Source organism: Rousettus aegyptiacus, unplaced genomic scaffold, assembly GCF_014176215.1.
Source record: "Rousettus aegyptiacus isolate mRouAeg1 unplaced genomic scaffold, mRouAeg1.p scaffold_m13_p_7, whole genome shotgun sequence".
NCBI lineage: Eukaryota > Metazoa > Chordata > Mammalia > Chiroptera > Pteropodidae > Rousettus > Rousettus aegyptiacus.
In genome coordinates, this window is record NW_023416310.1 from 38,932,191 (window position 1) to 38,954,131 (window position 21,941).

The window sequence follows — 21,941 nt, forward strand, 5'->3', positions numbered from 1 at the left end:
GTACCATTTTTGAAAAACACTAAAAAAAAAAACAAACTTATAATTGATTTTTGAAAAAGGATGCTGAGATGACATTTTTTAGAATGTTTAATAAATATCTTATGAAAATGATCCATTAAAAAGTTTCTATATGAAAAGATAACAGACTAAGAATTCTAGAAGATAGAGCACAGCCCGATTTAAAATATTCTTACAGAGAATTCATTCTAATAGAGAAAATGCCCACCTCTCAGGCTTTGTTTTTAAATAGTCTCAATTGAATGTGAAAATATTTTCAATAGAGGACTTTTACTTTCTAGATGAAGAAAGAAGTTTAAAGAAATCAGTATGAAGGTTACAGAACAAATAAGCTTTAGAATATGCAGACTGTTAAAAAAAAAAGTGGTAGATTTGCTTATGGCCATAACTCTTCCCATGCCAGAATGCATAGGAAAGAAAGTACTTTAAAGTTTAAAATAAAACTTTCTCTCTCTGCTCATTCAGAGATGAATTCTGCTTGACACTCCTTTCTGGCTGGCCTGCCATTGTAAATTGCTTCAATCAAGATAATGTGGCAAAAATGATGCTATGTGGTTTCAGAGGCTGGACGTTAAAAACTCTTACAGCTTCCATTTTTGTTTCTCCAGATCAATGCTAAGTCTACCATGTAAGGAAGCTAGTCTATCCTAGTTGAGAAAATCCATGGAGCCCTAGATGACGGCCAGCACCATCAGACATGTGAATGAGGCCATCTTGGATCTTCAAACCCATGAGAGAAAGTCAATGCAACTGCATAAGCGAGGCCACAAAAAACCAGCAAAGGAATTACCCAGCCAACCCACAGAATCGTGAAAAATAATAAATCACTGTTTTAAGCCATTAATACATTGCTACATAACTCTCAATTTCTACTATGTTTAGAAAGAAATACCATCATCTAAATAAACCTAAAGGGAACCCACTAAACTCTTAGAAATGCTTATAAAAACATTACTAATGGAATGAGTCAAGCATCTTGACTTACAAAAAAAAGTACTATTACTTAAAACTAGTAATTACAAATAACTTAAGCTTTTTTCCTTGATGAAGGGAGTTCCAAATTCGGTTACCTATGCCTCTAGGAATGAAATTCAAAATTCTATGTGCTTCTTTCATTACTTTTTTGAGTCACAATAAGTAGAACATAGATCTACACCAGCAAAAGGTTTTGAACAGTTCAATTTTTACAAGTTCAATTTATGAATTTTCCTTAATAGGACTATGCTGAGCAAAAGTTCAACACAAACTGCTAGAGAAACGGTCTAGAGATAACTACAATGATTTTTATACGTGATTTTCGTAAATTTTTCCATTAATAACTGTCTTCATATTATTCATAACTGAGAGACTACCAACATAACTATGACTTGGTATTACTTAAAATTCACAATGCCTATTTTTACATACCTCTATAGTAGGATGAGTATTATGCTTATAAGCTGTATATAAGGGAAACTGAATTTGAAAAATTTTTGCCACACATAGTAAGAGTTTTTCCTTCTCATCTGTACTCCATGAACTGAAAGGATCAGAACTCTCCTCAGTCAGATTACAAATTCTTGTAGAGTTCAATTTTTTTTCTACTGATTTTTGCCTTTCTGTACTTCCTTCATTACACTCTCTTTCTATATTCAGCGGTTCTTCTGCTTGATTACTCTCATCTTGCCACGTGGAATCTACGTTAATAGTAGTACAATGTTTACAAAGCTGGTCCCGAAGCACTTGAACTTGAGCAATTACTAAGTTAATAAGTGCACATACTACTTGGTTAAAAATCTCCAAATGCTTATATTCCTTGAAGCAGCACAGACATTGCCTATAAGAGAAAAAAAAAATCAATAAATTAATGTTTCCTAGAGAAGTAACAATTTTACCTTTCTAAGAATAAAAAATTAAACAAATACTAGAATACTTTTTCCCCAGTTTTTATTTCCTTCTTCTTGATGGTGTAGCACCATAACCACCTATTAAAGAAAGAATCACACCATAAACTGGTACTTTAGTTAGTAAAGAGTCACACCATATTAGATGACAGCTATTATCTCAATTTTATGTATGTACTTATCTGTCCTACACAAAGAACTATTTAAGAATTGTGGCATATATCTTTGCTTCTCTTAGTACTGAGTACTCAATATTTGGTAAATGAAATGCCTGGTAAATGAAACTGGCCATAATAAAATATCTTATTAGTAAAGCTGATTGTTTTACATAATGGGTTTTGCTGTCAATTAAAAAAAAAAAACCTGTATTTTAAAATAATTTGCTTGACATCTACTTGGGCAGGGCATTCTATCCTTTTTGCAGATCAAAAGTGTTTAGGAACACTACACCCACACACACCCACACCCACACCACCTCTCTAGTATAAAATAAAAATGAAAACAATATGAGAAATATTACACACAAATCTAGTTTTCTTAGATATGTTCAGTTAGTAGTATAATCAAAAAAGGCTAGTGAATCAATAAATAAATGATATGCAAGAATCTGGTTATAATAATTGCAACCAATAATGGATGAAAGTTATGCAATTATTACTTACAATTTACACCTAGTTATATCATCAAAACAAATCAAAACATCTACATTATAGTCCAACTAGATCACCAACTCCCTGTAAGACCATGTAGCAATAATGGCGTTCCCCCAGGGGTGGCAAATTTGAAGTATGGCCACAAATTCTCTAATACTCTTCCCTTTAAAAGATGAAGCCCAATTTTCCTCCTTTTGAATGTGGACTGGACTTAATGACTGGCTTATCATAAACGGAATGTGGCAGAAGTGACAGTGTGTGACATCTGAGATGAGGTCATAAAAGACACTGCCACTTCTGCCTTGCTTTCTTTTGATCACTCACTCTGAGGGAAGCCAGCAATCATTTAAGACACTCGAGGAGCACATGACAAAAAACTGAGGCATCCCACTAACGGCAAGCACCAACTTGCCAACCATGTTAAGTGAGCCAACATGGAATAGTTTCCAGCACCACACAAAGGTTAAGATGACTAACCTGGCGAACATCTTGAGTGTAACCTTATGAGAAATCCAAGCCAGAACCGACCAGCTAATCCATTCCCAAATTCCTTTCCAGAGAAACTCTTTGAATAATAAATGTTTATTGTTGTCTTAAGACATTACTTGTAAAGTAATCTGTTACAGAGACACAGATAAATGCTACAGTAGGCCTGTTTTCTCAGTGGCAAATGAAAGAGATTTTACATGAATCACAGAACCGTTTTTGCTCATCACGGAGCAAAGTTTTTTATTCTAGAACTATCCCAACTGATATAACTTTACTAAGATGGGGAAGGGTAAAAGAGTGAAATCTCCATGTATTAGAAAAGGAAGTTCATAGATTATACCTAAAATTGATAGATGAAGCAACAGCAATATTAACAGAATATACAGTTTAATATCAAAACCAACATATAAAAGAGCTAAAAACAGAAACGGGCCCAAGGACATAGGGGATAACAGACTTTTTTATTACGGGCCTTTTGCTACCAATTTAAACTCTGTGCCTGTTACTTGTATTTATATACCAATAGCATTCATACCTTTCCACTGTATAAGCTTATCCTATTTTCTCAATCCTACTCCTATTATTAGCAGCCTGAGATTATTACCTAAGAGTTACATTCTGCCCACCTAGGTGGAGTACGCTTACATTTAAGAACATGCAATAAAAATTTCTAAATGCCTACTATAAAATATGTAGCTAAAATTTATAAAATTTTAATAAATATTAACTAAACATCGCTGAGGGATCTACAAGTTGAAGTTATTTCTAACCTAGACTGTGATTCAATCTAAAATATTCCAATGGGTCTAACATTTTCCCTGGCCTGGTACAGCTGAACACATGAAAGAACTATTAATCTACATTACCCAACCTCACCAAAAGATTTTTTTATTTATGAACTAATTTCTAAAAAGCAGTACTTTAAATAGTGGTCATTATCAATTTCCTACTGGTCAAATTTCTTAATGCCAAAATAAAAGGCAGAGCCTGAAAGAGTGGACAACATTAACCTATTTAAAAGCAATAGCTTTTAAAACTTTTTAAAGTTTATTAAAACAATGAAAAATAAAAGCAATAGCCTCAAGCATCTATTAAGTGCAAATGACAGGTATGAAAGGTATAATTTTAGCCTAAAAATACAAAAATCTGACAGAACCTCACCCTAGCCAGAATTCTTTTAGAGGAAAAATCTTAAATTTAAAAAGTAGATAAGCAGGAGACAACAAAAGCCTTGAATGCCTGCTAAGGAATATGGAATTTACAAGATATAAACCTAAGCCTGTTTTGTAATAAGCGCTGAACAACAACGATGACGACCACAACAAACTAGCAACATGTCCAACATGAAGGATTATGCCTTATGGTATCAATGCTTTTGTCAAACATGATATTCCTTTCAAACCTTTATATGCTCTTTTCCTAATGTATATTCTTCAATTTATTCTCCTAATCTGCTCTCCATTTTCTGAATTAGTGTTCTTCCTATTCATTCCCAATTACAATATTAATAAGATGAAATAACAATAATCTGTTAAACCAACACACAAATAACTTCCCTACTCTGAGACAAGACAAAGAAGTGTCAGCTACATGACTGCTATACAGCATTTTAAAATTATTATATTTGATGATGTGAAAAGATTGATTACAGTAGTCTGTACCTGAAAAATCAGATTATCCAATAAACATATAGTAAAGTCATATTTTGTAAAATTTTAAACTGAACTGCTCACAATCTTATACTGAGGTTAGACAAAAAGAGTTACAGCTATTGTTACTCCAAGTAGTGGCCTGCACTATTTTTTTTTACTTTGAGTCTTTGTATTTTCTTAAAGATTGTTACAAGTGTAGTATTTAAATAGGAGGAAATAATGTAAAATATTAAAATGTTTCTAATGCTTATATATATTAAATTCTTATCAACATACTGTTTTTAAGTGAACATCCTTTTACCTATATTCTAGTCAATACATTAGAAAAATGATTCTTGACCACTGATAATCATATGAAAGCTAATACCACTTTTCTCTAAGAAAACCTAAAGAACATTTTGTATGAAATATCAGGGGTTCATTATTGCACCAAGGAACATTTATGGACTTCCATGGTCATTAGCTCCCAAGTAAAGAATCTCTTTTGTAAATCAACTGTGTTTTGTTAGCAGCCATTTACCTATAATCTTAATCTAGGAAACGATATTTTCTGATGCCCAAGAAAGAAATTGTGGAGGTTGTGGTGAGGGCAGGGGAATAGGGAAAAATTTTTATTACAAAGCACTGTGATCCAATTGGATATTATACTGTCATTTCTCTCTTCTACCAGCATGAACAATTAAGAGTATAATGTTATACTTTTGGTACATTTTACTACTAGCTACAAACTATTCACATTCAACATGTGAAGACAATTATAAATGGTACATACAGTTTCTAGTTCAGCTTTTCACATATTAGCTTATGCATCCTTCCATACTTATTTCATTTTTTAAAATAAATTTTAAGAATCTTAATTAAAATGCGTGTTCTTTTGTCAGATACTGTGCTAATAAGCACTTTATTTGTTCATGTCCTCAGAGAATGTGGCTTATTATTCTCATTTCACAAATGAGGTGTTAAGAGCTTACAGAAGTTATCTATTTTGTCGTAATCATCCAATACACATGTTGATAAAGCGAAACTAGAATCCACCTCTATGTGGCTCCAAGGTCATACTCTTTACCACTATACTTGGGGCAGAATGAAATAAAGGCAGAACATCTCTATGGTTTGGGGGCAAACATACTTTGATATTCTGATTAAACCTAGAAATTACTGTCTAAAACTGTACATATCAAAATTTCTGTTATAATTTCATTCCCATCCACAGACCTCAGGTTAAAAATTCCTGACACAACGGTGAATATCTAAGATAAAAGTGGACTACAAATGTGAAAATGTGAAAATGTAATTCTCACTCAGCTCCACCAATAATTAGTGTTAGTAAAATGATATTTCTCTATGAGATGTTAGTAAGATGACATTTCTGTGAAGTTCATTTTAGTTAGTGGCACAGCCATATATCCTGAAAATAAAAGTATGATTTTATCCTAGTATAACATGTTGCCATCTAGCTGTAGTTACAATAAATAAATTCAAAATGACTCAAATGTAACATTTCTCACAAATCCTTTAGGCTATTAATGTTAATTTTAAATCATTAATGTATTAGTATTGTAAAATATCCAAATCATCTATTTTACCCATAATGAAAGAACAGCAACCAATTCTAAACTTAGTAAAAAGAAATTCAGGTGGTCAAGGTTGAAAAGAGATGCCAATAAAGATGGCACATACGTTTTAAATAATATACGTTTTTTGGAATGAATTTATGTAGCAATTTTATTGACAGAAGAAAAATATATACGGAAAAGGGATATTATTGGAGAGCAAATGCTTTCTGAAATTAAACCATTCTAATAAACTATCATTGGCTAGATGGTGTGCCTCAGGACATTCATTTATGTTATCACTGCATTTAACGTGTTCATCAATCATTGCAAACAATACTTCAAACATTCTTTATCCATAAAAATTTTAGAAGGACTAAGAATCTTAAACAGGATAGGCACACAAGAGAAGAATTTTTAGCCATGACCAGCTAAAATCACATTGAGGAACAGGAATTTGCAAATCCTTGTTACAAACTTTGGTTATATTAATGACTGTGTTCCCTAAAGTATAAAATTTATTCTCTATATTCTCAATATATGTATTATTTTTAAATGGGTTGAATATACATAATTGTTCTGGAAAAGGAATAAATAAAAACTTCCAGAAGAGTCAAAGTGTCCTCTACCACACTAGTGATTTTTTTAAAGGATTAAGTTTGTTACAGGTCTCTATGTCATAACAATTCTTTAATCTCACAAAATAACTATTTTTAGAATTTTGATCATTCCCATATTTCTTGATAACGAAATAAAGGTTTAAAAAAATCCATTTTTATTCTCATGTTTTAAAAACAAAATCAAAGAAGGGAAGGAGATTTAATGAATACTGATAAACTGTTATTTAATAACTAAAGGTATACAACCCAACATACTAAAAGGAAAATTTGATGACAAAGTAAATTTAAAATACAACTCACAGTTAGTCTTCAAAATACTTAAAGATGCATACCTCTGTGTCCAGGAATTGATATAAGCAAATATTCTGAGAGTATGTTCCTTTCTGAGCTGCAGTCCATCACCACTTTCTATATCTGATACTGAAATAAAGTAGAAAAAATAATTTTTTAACTTATGAATAATGCTAAACCAATATTAAAGCCAATACGTCACACCAAAAAAAAGCCTAGATTTACAAATTCAAATATTTCAAATGATTATTTTTGCTTTCATGAAAGAAAATAAATCTCGGCTAATTTCAACTTAAGAAGAGATATTTTTTTTTTATGGTGACACTGGTTAACGAAATCCAGATTTAGGTGAACAATGCATATATATATTGCATTGTGTGTTCACTGCCCATAGTTAGATTTCTGTCACCATATATTTGACTTCTTTTATCCCATCTACATACCCACTCCCTCCCTACCCTCTGGTAACCACGAGTCTGTTGTCCATGAAGAAGAGATTTTTAACAGTTTTAATTCTTAGCAGGAAAAAAAAAGACACTTTTGCAGTTATCCTAATATTGTCTCTCAACTTCAAATCCACCCTTCTCTTCTATGCTATGTTTGCAGAGACTGGGATTCTGCAAACTATATTTTTCATTTTCAGCTGGTTTCCTGTTAAGATTTTCCTCCAGTACCTACACGGCACTAGAAGATAACTGGAAAGCAGGGGAAAAAAAGACTTGTTAGTTTGCTGTATCTGAAAGCATAACTCATCAGCAGTACTCATTAGAGGCTCCAGTTTATAAAAACCTCTCAAGGTACCCCTCTCTTAGAGGTATCAGCAGTGGCCAGGCAGCATCCTTCCCTGAAGTTCCACATTCCTTCACAGGTCCCACCTCTGAGTAATTACATTCTAACTCTCTTTGTTTCTCCTAACTCAGAGGAGAATGGATGTTTCTTACTGCTATCATCATTATCATCATCATTATCATTATCACCATCATCACCATCACCTCTCTGAGTGTCCTCCAGGTTCCCTCTTTGCTCTTTAAGACTTTTAACATCGGTGTAATTAGTTCTCTATATTCAATTCCCTCTTCAATTCCCTAACTGGACCCTGACTGACATACTGGCATTTCACATATGCTATGTACTACTATGAAAGGAATCTAAAGTTAAATGTAGGGAATAAACTGTTTAAAGAAATACAGTTGGCTAAAAATCCAAAAAAGTCTTTTAATGTAAAATATTTTATTGTACAAAATTAGGGATCAGCAAAATTTCCTATAAAGGGCCAGAAAGGGAATATTTTAGGCTCTGCAAGCCATAGTCTCTTTCACAATGAGACAGCTCCAATATTGTATCTTTAAAGTCCAACAAGATAATATTGCCTATAGCATTTAAATCTTCACTGTGCCTAGAAGTCATCATATATACACTCATTTAATACTTGTTGAGCACTCTATATATACTAAGTAGTAGACAGACAATGGTGAATAAAACAGCAACAATCCCCGCACCTCATGAAACTTTAGTTATGAAAAGGACAAAAAAAGGTAAATAAAAATATTCATACATATTGTGATAAACACCAAGAAGAAACCAAGTAAGGTATTGTGTACCAAATAATAAGCATAACCCACCTTAGAATGGGGAGTCAAAAAAGAAATTCTCTGAAGAGGTGATTTTTAAGCAAAGACTGGTATGTTAAGAATTCAGACATTAAAAAAGAGAAAGAGATTAAAGCGTTCCAGGTAAAAAAGTTCATGTTTAAAGAGAATCCACAGGATGATGGTGAAGAAAGATCAAAGGATGATCACTGTGCACAGACCCCAAGAACCTTAGTTCAGATAGGACCAAGAGATTAAAGGGCTCTAGACAAGATGGTTCTGAGGTAGGGGGACTAACCATATAGTTTATATTTGATTAAAATGAAAGTTTTACTCTTTTAGAGGAATTGTAATAAATGCAGACAGAAACTTGACAAAACTTGCATACAAATTTGGCAACTACTAAATATAGGAATGAAAGGAATTATATAAGTCAAGAAATATAACTACAGTATACTACCTGGCTCAGCAGTGAACAGTATTTACGTAGTCCTAATAATACAAATATACATCACTAGTTCGGAAAGGCATGGCAAGGGTAAAAAAGCTTATCTTCCTTTCATAAGAGTAAGTCAAGAGACCAACAGACTTTCCAACAGGAAAAAGTCAAAAGCTGAAATTATGTATCAAGAAATAACAATATGATCATTTAGACCAGGGTCCCCAACCCCCGGGCGACAGACCATTACCAGTCCACTGACCGGTAATCAGTCCATGGCCTGTTAGGAACCAGGCCGCACAGGTGAGCAGAGGACGAGGGAGTAAAGCTTCATCTGTATTTGCAGCCACTACCCAACACTACCATCACCACCTCAGCTCAACCTCAGATCATCGGGCATTAGATTCTCATAAAAGCACTAGTCCCTGGTGTCAAAAAGGTTGAGGACTTCTGATTTAGACAAAGGAAGGTAAAAGCTGCAGTGGCAGGGGGCGGAAATCAGATACAACAGAAAGTGATTACCTCTAGGAAAGAAAAAGTGAGGCTACAGCAAAAGACTGCTGTTTTCTGTTCTAAGCCTTACAAAACTATTTGACCTTTTAAACAAGGCACATATATTATTTAATAAAAATTAAAACAAAACAAAAAAGGAATAGGGTCCATTATCCAGAAGTTAGTTCTTATGAACATTTGAACCATATCATTTCAAACCGGCATTAAAAAAATGTTTAACTATCAACCATTTGTATCTTATTCCTGAGTAGCTTGCAAAAATCCATTTTAAGTCAAAATTTTAATAGTAGGAAAGGAACTTTTTTAAAAAAATAAGAAAAGAGTACATTTAGTAGAGTGACAGAGGAAGAACCCAAACTGAAATGAGTAAAATAAAAAATACTATCTAACAGAATGTAAATATTGTTGATTAGAACGTAAATAGGTAATGAAGTTAATGAACTAAATCTCTATATATCAAAATGTTTAATATTCAAATCCAAAATGATTAGTGAAAAAGTTATAAAAGGACAGACAGTAGTATATCATTTGCTAACTTAACACACAAAAAATGTGCTGTTATAATTACATTACAAATACATCATTACACAAGCTCAAACTTATATTACAAATAATACACATCCACATCAACAGAATGGTTACATCTGGGGAAAAGAACAAAGAAATAGGAGGAAATACTTTTTAACTATATCAGTCAATTTTTATTTCTTTTTTTAAGAAACCAATATAAAATGTTAACCAATTAAATTTAGTATATACATGTATATCTTATCTTCAGGGCTTTTTCTATAGATGTCACCTACTTCATAATTTATTTTTCTAGTTAAACAGGTCAGATTCAACCTACCATTTTATCTTCACTCTCTCCCAAAATTTTACTAAAACGAGAAAATAAAACAGAGACAGAAACAAACTGTGACAGAAAATAACACCTGATTTAAACCACAGCAAGCTAAAAATATAGGTTGATACTGGGGGAAAAAAGTAGGCTAATTTTGTCCCATGAAACCTCAGAAAGGCTCAGGAATTGGAAACACTGAGTACCTCTGAAAACAAGAATACAGGTGGAGTTAAAAATTAAAATCTTATTAAAAAGCGGACACCTGCTCTATTTCCCCTTCCCTGGCACATGCATGTGAGCACACGTGCACACGCGCACACACACACAATCTCCAAAAGAGTTTCCTCCCTGGAGATAAAGAATTAGAGATTCAGTTTTCAGAAAATCAGGCTGCTGAAAGTACGTAAATGTCTCTATACAGGCATTTCCTACTATGTCATAGAAGCATTCGTAAGAATCCTCATGGGATACAAAATCTTGCACTAAATAATGAGGCTGACAATAAAAAAGGTTGGAAGCAGACTACTCAAAACCTATGAAATTTTATAACCAGAGCACTGACAAAATTAGTAACTAGTTTGATAAATGCTAGGTTAAAACTGGCCTGTTTAACTGGAAAAAATCAATTATGAAATAGGTCAGACCTATAGAAAAAAACCCTAAAAGATACACGTGTACCTGCCAAATTTAATTGATGTTAACATTTTATATATTGTCTTCTTAATCCATTTCTCATTTGCCCTGAACACACACGCTGGCAGTGCTTGTGGCTGCAGCATTTACCCCAAGATAACTCACGAATTACAGTCCTAACCTTACCCTCAAAGTTTGCCACAAAACAGCTTGCTTTTATTATTATTTTTGCATCACTCTAGAATATCGATAGTCTTTGAAAACAAATGACATCATTCTATTTATAGCATTCTGTTTTAGTAGTGGTATTTCCATTTACAAAATATAGCAATTCTCGATCACTGAATATGTCAAAGCCTAGAATAGAAAACACCGCATTCCTATGCATAATGTTAAATTAACTCTGGTAGCAAGCTGCACTTTTTTTCTCTAAACGGGAAAAGGCTTTAAAAAATAAATAAAAATTGACTGATACAGCTAAAAAGTATCTGGTCTGATTTAAAATAAAATTTAAAAACACTAGCATAGTTAATTAAGTCTCTACTGGCATTTGTACTTAACTAGTGTCAAACTTCAGCATTAAACGGGAAGGTCCATGCTTCAGCTCAATAAAACAGTGCCTGAGGGTATTCAATTCTAATAAAAATTATTTCTCAAAAAATTGAAGATCAAATATAATCATTCTCATGAATCCAACATTGTAATGACTTTTGCACCAACTTGACCTTCTCCACATAGCTTTACAATGTAGAAAACGTAGGGGTCCTTGAAGGCAATTCACTATTGCCTACCAGTCACTATATACACAACAAAAGGCATTTCTGTGGATTGGCAGTTTTGTTACTGTTTCTTCATATACTAGTAGTGTCTTCTCTTTAATCACAAGAAAGCTTGCGTGGATCACTAAAACATTCATGTGATGGGGGAAAATCCCATATAAACCAATAAGACATTCCATTATCTTAATATCTTTCCTCTATTTACCAATTGTGTATGAGCTTATTATTTTTTTTTTTTTTTAATAAAACACACCTTGTTCTACATCAGACTATATACACTTAACATTGAGACTAATGGCACTCTTCCCCTACTCTGCTCTAGAAATGCTGGAAGCCCAAGTAGGAGGTTGGAAGATAGTCCTCTCTGGTAGTACTGACTAGACCAACAGGGAGGAATTAAAAAAATTCTCCCAGCCAGGGAGAGAATGAAAAGTCACAGGGCAAAAGTATATACCAAATAAATTGGTAACAAGGTAATAGCACCTGAGGCCCTGGATGCCAAAGATACTTCTGCCCATTAGGAAGAAGATCCTGACAACAAAACCTAGCAACCATGACAAAATAATATAGTGGGGTTAGATAAGGCAATTACTAAAAACAAGCTCTTAGTCTCTATAATTTCAGCAAGAAAAAACCATAGTACATAATACCGGTTTTCCTTTCCCAGCCTAAAAACAAGGAACAGCTGCAATGATCATATCCTTCTCTAACGTAAGACATAAGACATAAATGGCATATGTTTGAGGGAAAAACGTACGCGTGCTCACCTATCCTCCCTGGGGTCCAAATGACAGCCCAACTATTCAAACTTAATCCATTATAACTACCTCATAACCAGAATGGGAAGGGAAGGATATCTTATCAGGGATAGACAACAGAGCTCTCCAGACAGACATCACACATCATACTCAATAGTGAAATACTGAAAGCTCCTCCTAAGATCAGGACCAAGAAAAGGCCAATTTCACAACTTTTATTCAATACAATACTGGAAGTTCTAGCTAGAGCAATTAGGCAAGAAGAAATTGGAAAGAAAGAACTAAACTCTGTCTGTTCGCAGAGGACACAATCTGATCTACAGAAAATTCTGAAGAGTTCACAAAAAAACTATTAGAATAAATGAATTCAGTAAGGTAGCAGGACACAAGTCAACACACAAAAACATACTGCATCCCTCTCCTCATCCCCTGTCACAAGAAAATATCTCTATTTATCAAGGTCCTTATCCTACCCCTTCCCTAAGAGCTCAAGTACAGTGTTTGTTTTAGAAGCCCCAACTGCACAGGTTTTCAGTGACTCAGAATGCTCTACTGACTTTCCTTTAAGAAAAGATTAAATACACTCCTGTTGTGTCCCCTTTCTCTCTCACAACTCCTGCCTGCATTTGTATGGATCCCTAATCCCCAGAACCACACTGTTGAGATGGACACACTGTCTATAAATCCCAAGGTAACTTCTCATGATGCAGACTTCAGGTTGCTCTGTATAAAACGCAAAATAAATGCTTTTATTAACGATGAAAAGAAAATCCATTGCATTTCTATATACTACCAATGAACAATTTGAAAAGGAAATTAAGAATACAATTCTATTTACACTAGCATCAAAAAGAATAAAATAAATTAAGGTGGCAAAAGACTCATACAATGAAAACTACACAAAACTGAAAGAAATTAAGACGCAAATAAAGAAATCTCATAGCCATGAATTGAAAACTTAACAATGTTAAACGTCAATACTGCCCAAAGTGATCTACGGAGTCAATACAATCCCTATCAAAATCCCAACAGGGTTTTTTGCAAAAATAGAAAATTATACCCTTAAACTCACCATGGAATTTCAAGGGATCCCAAATAACCAAAACAACTTTGAAAAAGAACAAAGTTGAAGGATTTAGACTGTGTGATTTCCAAACTAAGTACATAAATCAAAACTACAGTGAAATACTACTTCAAACCCATTCAATGGTTATTCTTTAAAAATATATATATATAATAAGTGCAGGTAAAAATGGAACCCTTGTGCACTGTTGGTGGGAACGTAAAATGGTACAACTACTATAGAAAACAGTATAGCAGTTTCCCAAAAACCTAAAAACAGAATTACTATATGATTCAGCAATCCCACTTTTAGACACTTATATTAAAAAGAATTGAAAGTAGGAACTCAAACAGATATTAGTACACCTATGTTCATAATAGCTTTATTCTCAATAGGCTACAGGCAGAAGCAACCCAAATGTCTGTCAACAAATAAAATGTGGTATATACGTACAAAGAAATATTAATCAGCCTTTAAAAGGAATCCTATCACTTGATACAACACGGATGAACCTTGAGGACGTTATGCTAAGTAAACAAGGCAGTCACAAAAAAACAAATACTAAATTAATTCTATTTAAATAAAATATCTTAAGTAGTGAAATTCACAGAAATAGAAAGTAGAAGGGTGGTTGTCAGGGTCAGGCAAAGGAAGGGGGCACAAAAAAATGGGGAGTTGTTTAATGGGTAGAAATTTTTGGTTTTTGAGTTGAAAAAGTTCTGGAGATTTGTTGCACAACAAAATGAATATTCTTAATACTAATGAACTATACACTTAAAATGGTTAAGATTGTAAATTGTTCCATTTTTTACAATTTAAAAAAATTTTAATAAAGCAACCTAAGTGCTCATCAATACACTGGATAAAGAAAATGTAGTACATATATACAATGGAATATTACTCAGCCATTTAAATAAATGAAACCTTACCATTTGCAATGACGTGGACGAACCTAGAGGAAATTATGTTAAGTGACATAAATCAGAGAAAAACAAATGCTATATGATTTCACATACATATGGAATCCAAACGACAAAATAAACGAACAATCAAAATGGAAACAGATTCATAGATACAGAAAACAAGCTGGTGATTGTCAGATGAAAATAGAGTTGGGGGAATGCATAAAAAAGGTGAAGGAATTAGGAAGTACGAATTGGTAGTTACAGAAGTTACTGGGATATGAAGTACAGAATAGAGAGTATAGTCAATAATATTGTAATAATTATGTGTGGTGGGTACTAATTAAGAGCTCACTTCATAAATGTCTCACCACTATGCTGTACACCTAAAACTAATACAATACTGAATGTCAACTGTAACTGCAAAATAATTTTTTTTAATTTTTAATAAAAAAAGATAGAAAAGCCAGTACTACAGTTTAAAATAAGCCACTGATCTTTACAAATCATCAGAGGTCCATTAAAGTCCACAGTATAATAAATCAAGGGAAGAAAGAAGGGAGGCAGAGCAGGCAACTTCACCTGAAAATCTTCAACCTTTCCTTATTTAGAATGAACTGTTTTCCGATCCTAAAGAGTCAATCACCCGGACAGGGAAGAGGGCAAGCCAGGTGGGGGAACTGTCACATATGTATAAATACAGAAAAATAATTCAATGGGAGAGATCAAAGTACTACTGGAAACATGAATGCTGGGCATTACCCAAGAGTGCCAGAGATCCCATGATCCAAAAGGAAGAAAACAAAATTCATTAACTAAAAGAAATGTACCCACCTGACAATGAATGGGGTAGAGAGGTGGGAATGGGGTGACAACGGTTCACTATGAAGGTTAAAAAAAGAAAATGCTCATAAAAACTTCCAGATCAGAAATGAAAATATGTACATACCTCAAGAAGAAACATTGAGAAGATGGGAGGTATAACCCAGAGGTCTCGTAAGAAACTCTGCTACGGTAGCTATAACCCAGATCTTACTCCAAGCAGTGAGAAAGTATTCTCATATACAATATCACAACTCATCAGAAGAAAAATCCATTACCACTGATCAGGCCAAAGGTGAACACAACCTCATATATTTCAGGTCCAGAGAATTCCTTCCCTCAACTCTTAGAAGCCCATAAGAAAAGCACTTTCAGCAAAGTCTCAAAAAAAACATGAACTAGAGAAGCTGTGCCCTAAAAGAACACTAGCCAATATCAAGGTTAGGCACTGAAGCTAACACAGGTGTCTGAAATAGCAGAAATAAGTACAAACAGCTCCAGGTACTGGCCAGCACTTCTGGTGTGAGTTGTTCCTTGGGTATACAAAACCTGCTCAACTAACATGATTTCAAAACCACTAGTGCACATTCACCAATCTTTTCATATAAGGCCTTTTCCTACAGTTTTGATCCACTGACTAGCATCCTATGTTTTATTTGATACTGAAAAAGAAACAAAAGAAGTACCCTGTCTCCTATCATTTCCATTCCAGCTTTCTATTATACTGGTTTGAACACTTACTCAATTTTCAGAGCAATATAAATACAAAACACTTTCTAGATTTCTTAAAATTTCCCAATCTTTCTGGCATAACCACACCTAATTCAAGAGAACTTTTTTTTTATACAACTCATCATCAATTCTTTCCAAATTTTTTTTTTTTTTAAATCTAAAAAACTGGACATGAAAACAAATCTTTGGAAAGGGTTCAAGAAAGTTTCCTAAAAGTAGTAGCAACTAAACTGGAAAAAGTTAGGAAAAAGGAAAGCAAGAACAGTGGGGAAAAAAACAGAATGGAAGGGCAATGACACAGATGCCTGAAGGGGATGAAGTCATAGTCAGAAAGATCATCATGTGCAAAGGTTCGGAGAATTAAAAGAGAAAGCTATTATATTCTGGATAATGGCTAAAGAAGGAAATGAAGAGGTAAAATAAAGCTGTTAAAGAAGCCAATATAGCCAAGGCTTGACTCAGTAAATAATACAAGATGCAGTCAGAAAATTCTACACACAATCGAAAATCTTAAAACACTTTAAAATCTGCTGCCTTGAAGGTAGTGTTAAATAATCTACTACTAGACCTGGGTTTAAGAACACATTAAAAATGCAAATCAAAAGCCCAATTTTAAAAAAAAAAGCCAATTAAGAAAGGTATTATACAGTTATAAATTTGAATAAACTATTGTCAGATAAAATTTACCTTTTTACATCTTACCTATATTATTCTTTTGTAACTTTGAAATTTGTGATAAAAAGCTTTAGTAAAAGCTTCAGAGGAAAAAAAGACTAATACCTAGAATAGCAATAATCAAAACTGAGAGGCAGACTTCGGATTAAAGCAATAAAATCTTCAGATGTTAAAATAATAGCCTATCTAGAATTTTATTCACAGGAAAACCTCAAGAGGAATGGTGAAATAAAATTTTCAACAAATATATACGCTTACAATGACAGAGTATGAATGGAAAGAAAAAAAAAGACAAGGTGTCTCTGAAAAGAAAAAAGGCGAGGAGGAGCGGAAGGGAAAGGAAAAGAAAGCCAGGAGCAAGAAGAAAAGTAAAAACTGGTAAAGGAAGAAAGAAACATGTACATAAATCTGAACCAAAAAAAACTAATGACGAGTTAACAAAATAAAATATGTATTAGTTTGGGAACTTTTAAGGTCAATTGAAATATAGTACTAGACATGGAAGATGGCAGAAAGAAATAAAGACTGGCATTCTGAGATTGTTCTGAATTAATATGTTTGATCATAGAAAATGATTAATTGTAGACCAAAAAAAAACAAAAAAAACTTCAAAGAAACTACAAACTAGGCAGTCTTTGCAAAAGGTAAATCTCTGAGTTAAAAAAGATTAAGAAAAAAAAAATAAGAAAAGGCCATAAAAAAGAAAAAAATGATACACACATGGTTTCAACCTACTACCGAAATGCTATTTTTCTTTTACCAGGTTTTCAAAACATTTAATTAACACCTAGTATGGGTAAACTCAAGGAAAAAACAGGTACTTACATACAACACTGAAAACAATAATTCTTATCAAAATTAAAAATACAATCCTCTGAGTAATTACTCTTTTAAGCACCTTCTTCCTACACATTTTTTCTCATTCAAAATAACATGCATTGATATTCAAAATATTCTTCATAATAACAGAAGACTGGAAATAATCTAAAAGTCTATCAATATATAAGTTAAATAGATCCTGACAATGAAACTTATGCATCAGAAAACGATGCTCTTTATAAACTTGTATGAAATAATCCACAAAAAATTAAGTGAATAAAGGCAAAAACATTATTCTTAATCATATAATTTTAAAATGACTCTCGAAATAAATTGATCAATCAAATGTTAAAATTTTGAACAACTAAGCTCACTGTTTGAAAACAAGTAAATAAAAGGGAGAAATCTGACATTTATCCTGCCTTCCTGTACTAACAGTAATTCGCTGTAACTAAGCAGGTAATAAAAGAAAATTCCTCTTCCTACAGATATCTGACTAATAAAGAAAATTGATAGGATTAGAATATCACCATTTTAATCAGTACTTAGAAAAATACAATCTTCCTAGACTGAATCAAGAAGATCTGGAAAATCTAACTAGACCGATCGGCAGTATGGAAATTGAAACAATCATCAAAAACTTACCAAAAAGTAAAAGTGTAGGACCAAATGTCTTCACCAATGAATTCTGCCAAACATTCAAAGAAGACCTAATACCTATTCTCCTCAAGCTCTTCCAAAAAATAGAAGAGGAAGCAATGCTTCCCAATACATTTTATGAGGCCAATATTACTCTGATACCAAAACTGGTAAAGATAACACGAAAAAAAGAAAACTACGGACCAATATCTCTCATGAACACAGAAGCAAAAATCCTAAATAAGATAACAGTGAACCAAATACAGCAACATATTAAAAAGATTATATACCACGATCAAGTGGGCTTCATCCTGGAAGCACAGGGATGGTTCAACATACACCACATAAACAAATTAAAAAATAAGAATCATAAGATCACATCAACAGATGAATAAAAAACCTTTAACAAGATACACCATTTATGATCAAAACACTTAACAAAATTGGTATAGAAGGTAAGTACCTTTACCTAATAAAGGTCATACATGAGAAACCCTCAGCCAACATTGCACTTAATGATGAAAAACTAAAAACCTTCCAAGATCGGGAACAAGGCAAGGCTGTCCACTACCGCTACTGTTATTCGAAATAACATTTGAGGTCCTAGCGAGTGCAATCAGACAAGAGAAAGATATAAAAAGACTATAAATAAGAAATGAACAAGTCAAACTGTCGTTATTTGCGGATGACATGATTCTCTATATAGAAAATCCACAAGAACACTACTAGAAACAATACTACAAAGCGACAGTAAGCAAAACAGCATGGTACTGGCAGCAAAACGCACATGGACCAGTGGAACAGAATCCAGAGTCCAGAAGTAAACCCATATTCATATGGGCAAAAAATTTTCAACAAAGGAACCAAAAACACACAGTGGACAAAGCCTCTTCAAGAAATGGGGCTGGGAAAACTGGAAAGGCCCCTCAAAAGAATGGAACTAGACTGTCATCTATTACCACACACCAAAATTAACTCAAAATGGATTGAGGCCCGGAATATAAGACCTAAAACAATAAAATGCATAGAAGAAAACACAGGCACTAGACTCAAGGACCTTGGACTTAAAGAGGATTTTATGAATTTGACCTCAAAAGAGAAGGGTCTACAATAATAAATGAATGGGACTACATCAAACTAAAAAGCTTATGCTCAGCAAAAGAAATCATCAACAAGGTAAAGAGACAACCATCCCAATGGGAAAATATCTTTGCAAGCAACACCTCTGATAAGAGTGTAATACCCAAAATATTCAAAGAACTCATACGACTCAATAACAACAACAAAATGACCCAATCAAAAAATAGGCAGAGGACCTGAACAGACACTTATCCCTAGAGGACATACAAATGGCCAACAAATATTTGAAAAGATGCTCAACATCACTAGCTATTAAGGCAAATGCGAATCAAAATCAGAATGAGATACCATCTCACACCTGTTAGAATAGCTATAATCAGCAGGACAAGTAATAACAAATGCTGGAGAGGATACGAAGAAAAAGGAACCCTCATACACTGCTGGTGGGATTGTAAATTGGTACAGCCACTATGGAAAACAGCATGGAGGTTCCTCAAAATACTAAGAATTGCTCTACCACATGAACCGGCAATCCCTCTACTGGGTATTTACCCCAAAGACTTGACAACCCATATCCAAAAAGATATTTGCACACCAATGTTCACAGCAGTATTATTCACAGCGGTCAGGACATGGAAGCAACCAAACTGTCCCATGATAGATGACTGGCTAAAGAAATTGTGGTCCATATATACAATGGAATATTATACTCAGCTGTATGAAGAGATGAAATTCTGCTATTTGCAACAAAATGGATGGACCTCAAGATAATCACACTAAGCAAAATAAGCCAGACAAAAAAAGTTGAAAATTACATGATATCACTTATATGCAGGATATAAACCTAAAAGCAACAAATGAACAGGACAAACAAAGAGACTCATGAACATGGACTACAGACTAGTGGTTACTACAGGACTACAGACTAGTGGTTATTAGTGGGCTGGGGGAGGAGGGGAGTGGTGGACCGGGTAAATAGGGTCAAATATAGGGTTTAGGAAGAGGGTGAAGTGAGTAAAGAGGATCAAATACATGGTAGCTGAAGGAAAATGGACTTTGGGTGGTAAACACACGATAAAATATACAGATGTCAAATGATAATGTACACCTGAAAATTATATAATTGTTTTAACCACTGTAACCCCAATAAACTTAATTAAAAAAAAAAATTCCCCTCAAGGGAGAGCAAGAAACAAGGAGCAGGCATATCCATAGAAAAAAAATCTGAGGAAGCCTCAATCCCTAACAACGCTGACAGAAGGAACATCTCAGCCAGTCAGCAAAGTAACTGCTTCTTCAAATGCAAAAACAGCAACTCAAGACTTCAAGGAACATGAAAAAAATCAAAGAAATGAAATCGCTAAAGGAACACTAATTTTCTAGTAGTCAACCCCAAAGAGATGGAGAGCTGCGATTTGTCCAATAAAGAATTCAAAAGTCCTTTTAAGAAAGCTCAGTGACATAAAACACAGAAAGAGAATTCAATGAAGTCAGAAAAATAATATATGAACAAAATGAGATTTAAAAAAGACACAGGAGGGAGGGGGAAAAAAATCCGAACAGTCGTTCTGGAGCTCAAGAATACAATAAATAAAGCAAAAATGTAGACAGTATCAACAGCAGACTGGATCAAGCAGAAGAATCTGTGAAGTATATGATAAGTCATTTGAAATTAAGAAGAAAAAAGAGTAAAGAAAGTTTATGGAAATTGCAGGATACAATTAAAAGTAATAATCTATGCATTACTGGAGTCCCAGAATGAGAAAAGGAGAAGAGAAAAGAGGCAGTAGTTTATTTAAAGAGATAATAGCTGAGAACATCTCAAATTTGGAGCGAGATGTAGACATCAAACTTTATGAAATTCGCAGCTTCTAAAAAATTTCAACTCAAAAAGATCTTCTCCAATACACTTTATAATAAAAGCATAAAAGAGAAAAACATAACTCCTCACATTCAAAGAAGTCCCTTTATGGCTATCAGCAGATTTCTCAGCAGAAATCTTACAAGCCTAGAGAAAAATAGGATGATACATTCAAGTGCTGAAAAAAAAAAAAATGCCAGTCAAGAATACTTTTTCAGGTGAAGCTGTCCTTCAGAAATAATGGAGACAGACTATCCCAGATAAACAAAAGCTGAGAGCTCATAACCAAAGATATTAAAAGAAATGACGGCAGAGATTTTTCAAACTGAAATAAAAGGATGCTAATTAACACCAGTAAAGGTAAGTATATAGTCAAATTCTGAATACTCTTACTGTAATAATGTGTCTCTTAAATGCAGTATAAATGTTAAAGGATAAAACTATCAAAAGTAACCATAGCTATAACATTTTTTAATAGATAAACAAAATAAAAAGATGAAAACTGGGATATCAAGAACAAAATACTGGGAGGATTAGAGTAAAAGAGGAGAGGTTTTTTTATTCAATCAAAGTTATTATCAGCTTAAAATAGACCTTCTATTTATAAGATGTTTTATGTAAGCCTCTTGGTAACCAG

The 21,941-nt window shown here is 33.5% G+C and overlaps 1 protein-coding gene across 3 annotated transcripts in view; it reads right to left on the reverse strand.

The window, feature by feature from the left end:
• Positions 1-21,941, reverse strand: part of USP34 (ubiquitin specific peptidase 34) — a 208,219-nt gene that overhangs the window by 161,462 nt on the left and 24,816 nt on the right. For all 3 annotated transcript variants that reach the window (XM_016129610.2, XM_016129612.2, XM_016129611.2), the window contains exons 2-3: positions 7,201-7,288; positions 1,426-1,834 (exon numbers count right to left, since the gene is read on the reverse strand). In XM_016129610.2, coding sequence (XP_015985096.2) covers positions 1,426-1,834; positions 7,201-7,288 — 497 coding nt within the window. The remainder of the gene's footprint in view (positions 1-1,425; positions 1,835-7,200; positions 7,289-21,941) is intronic.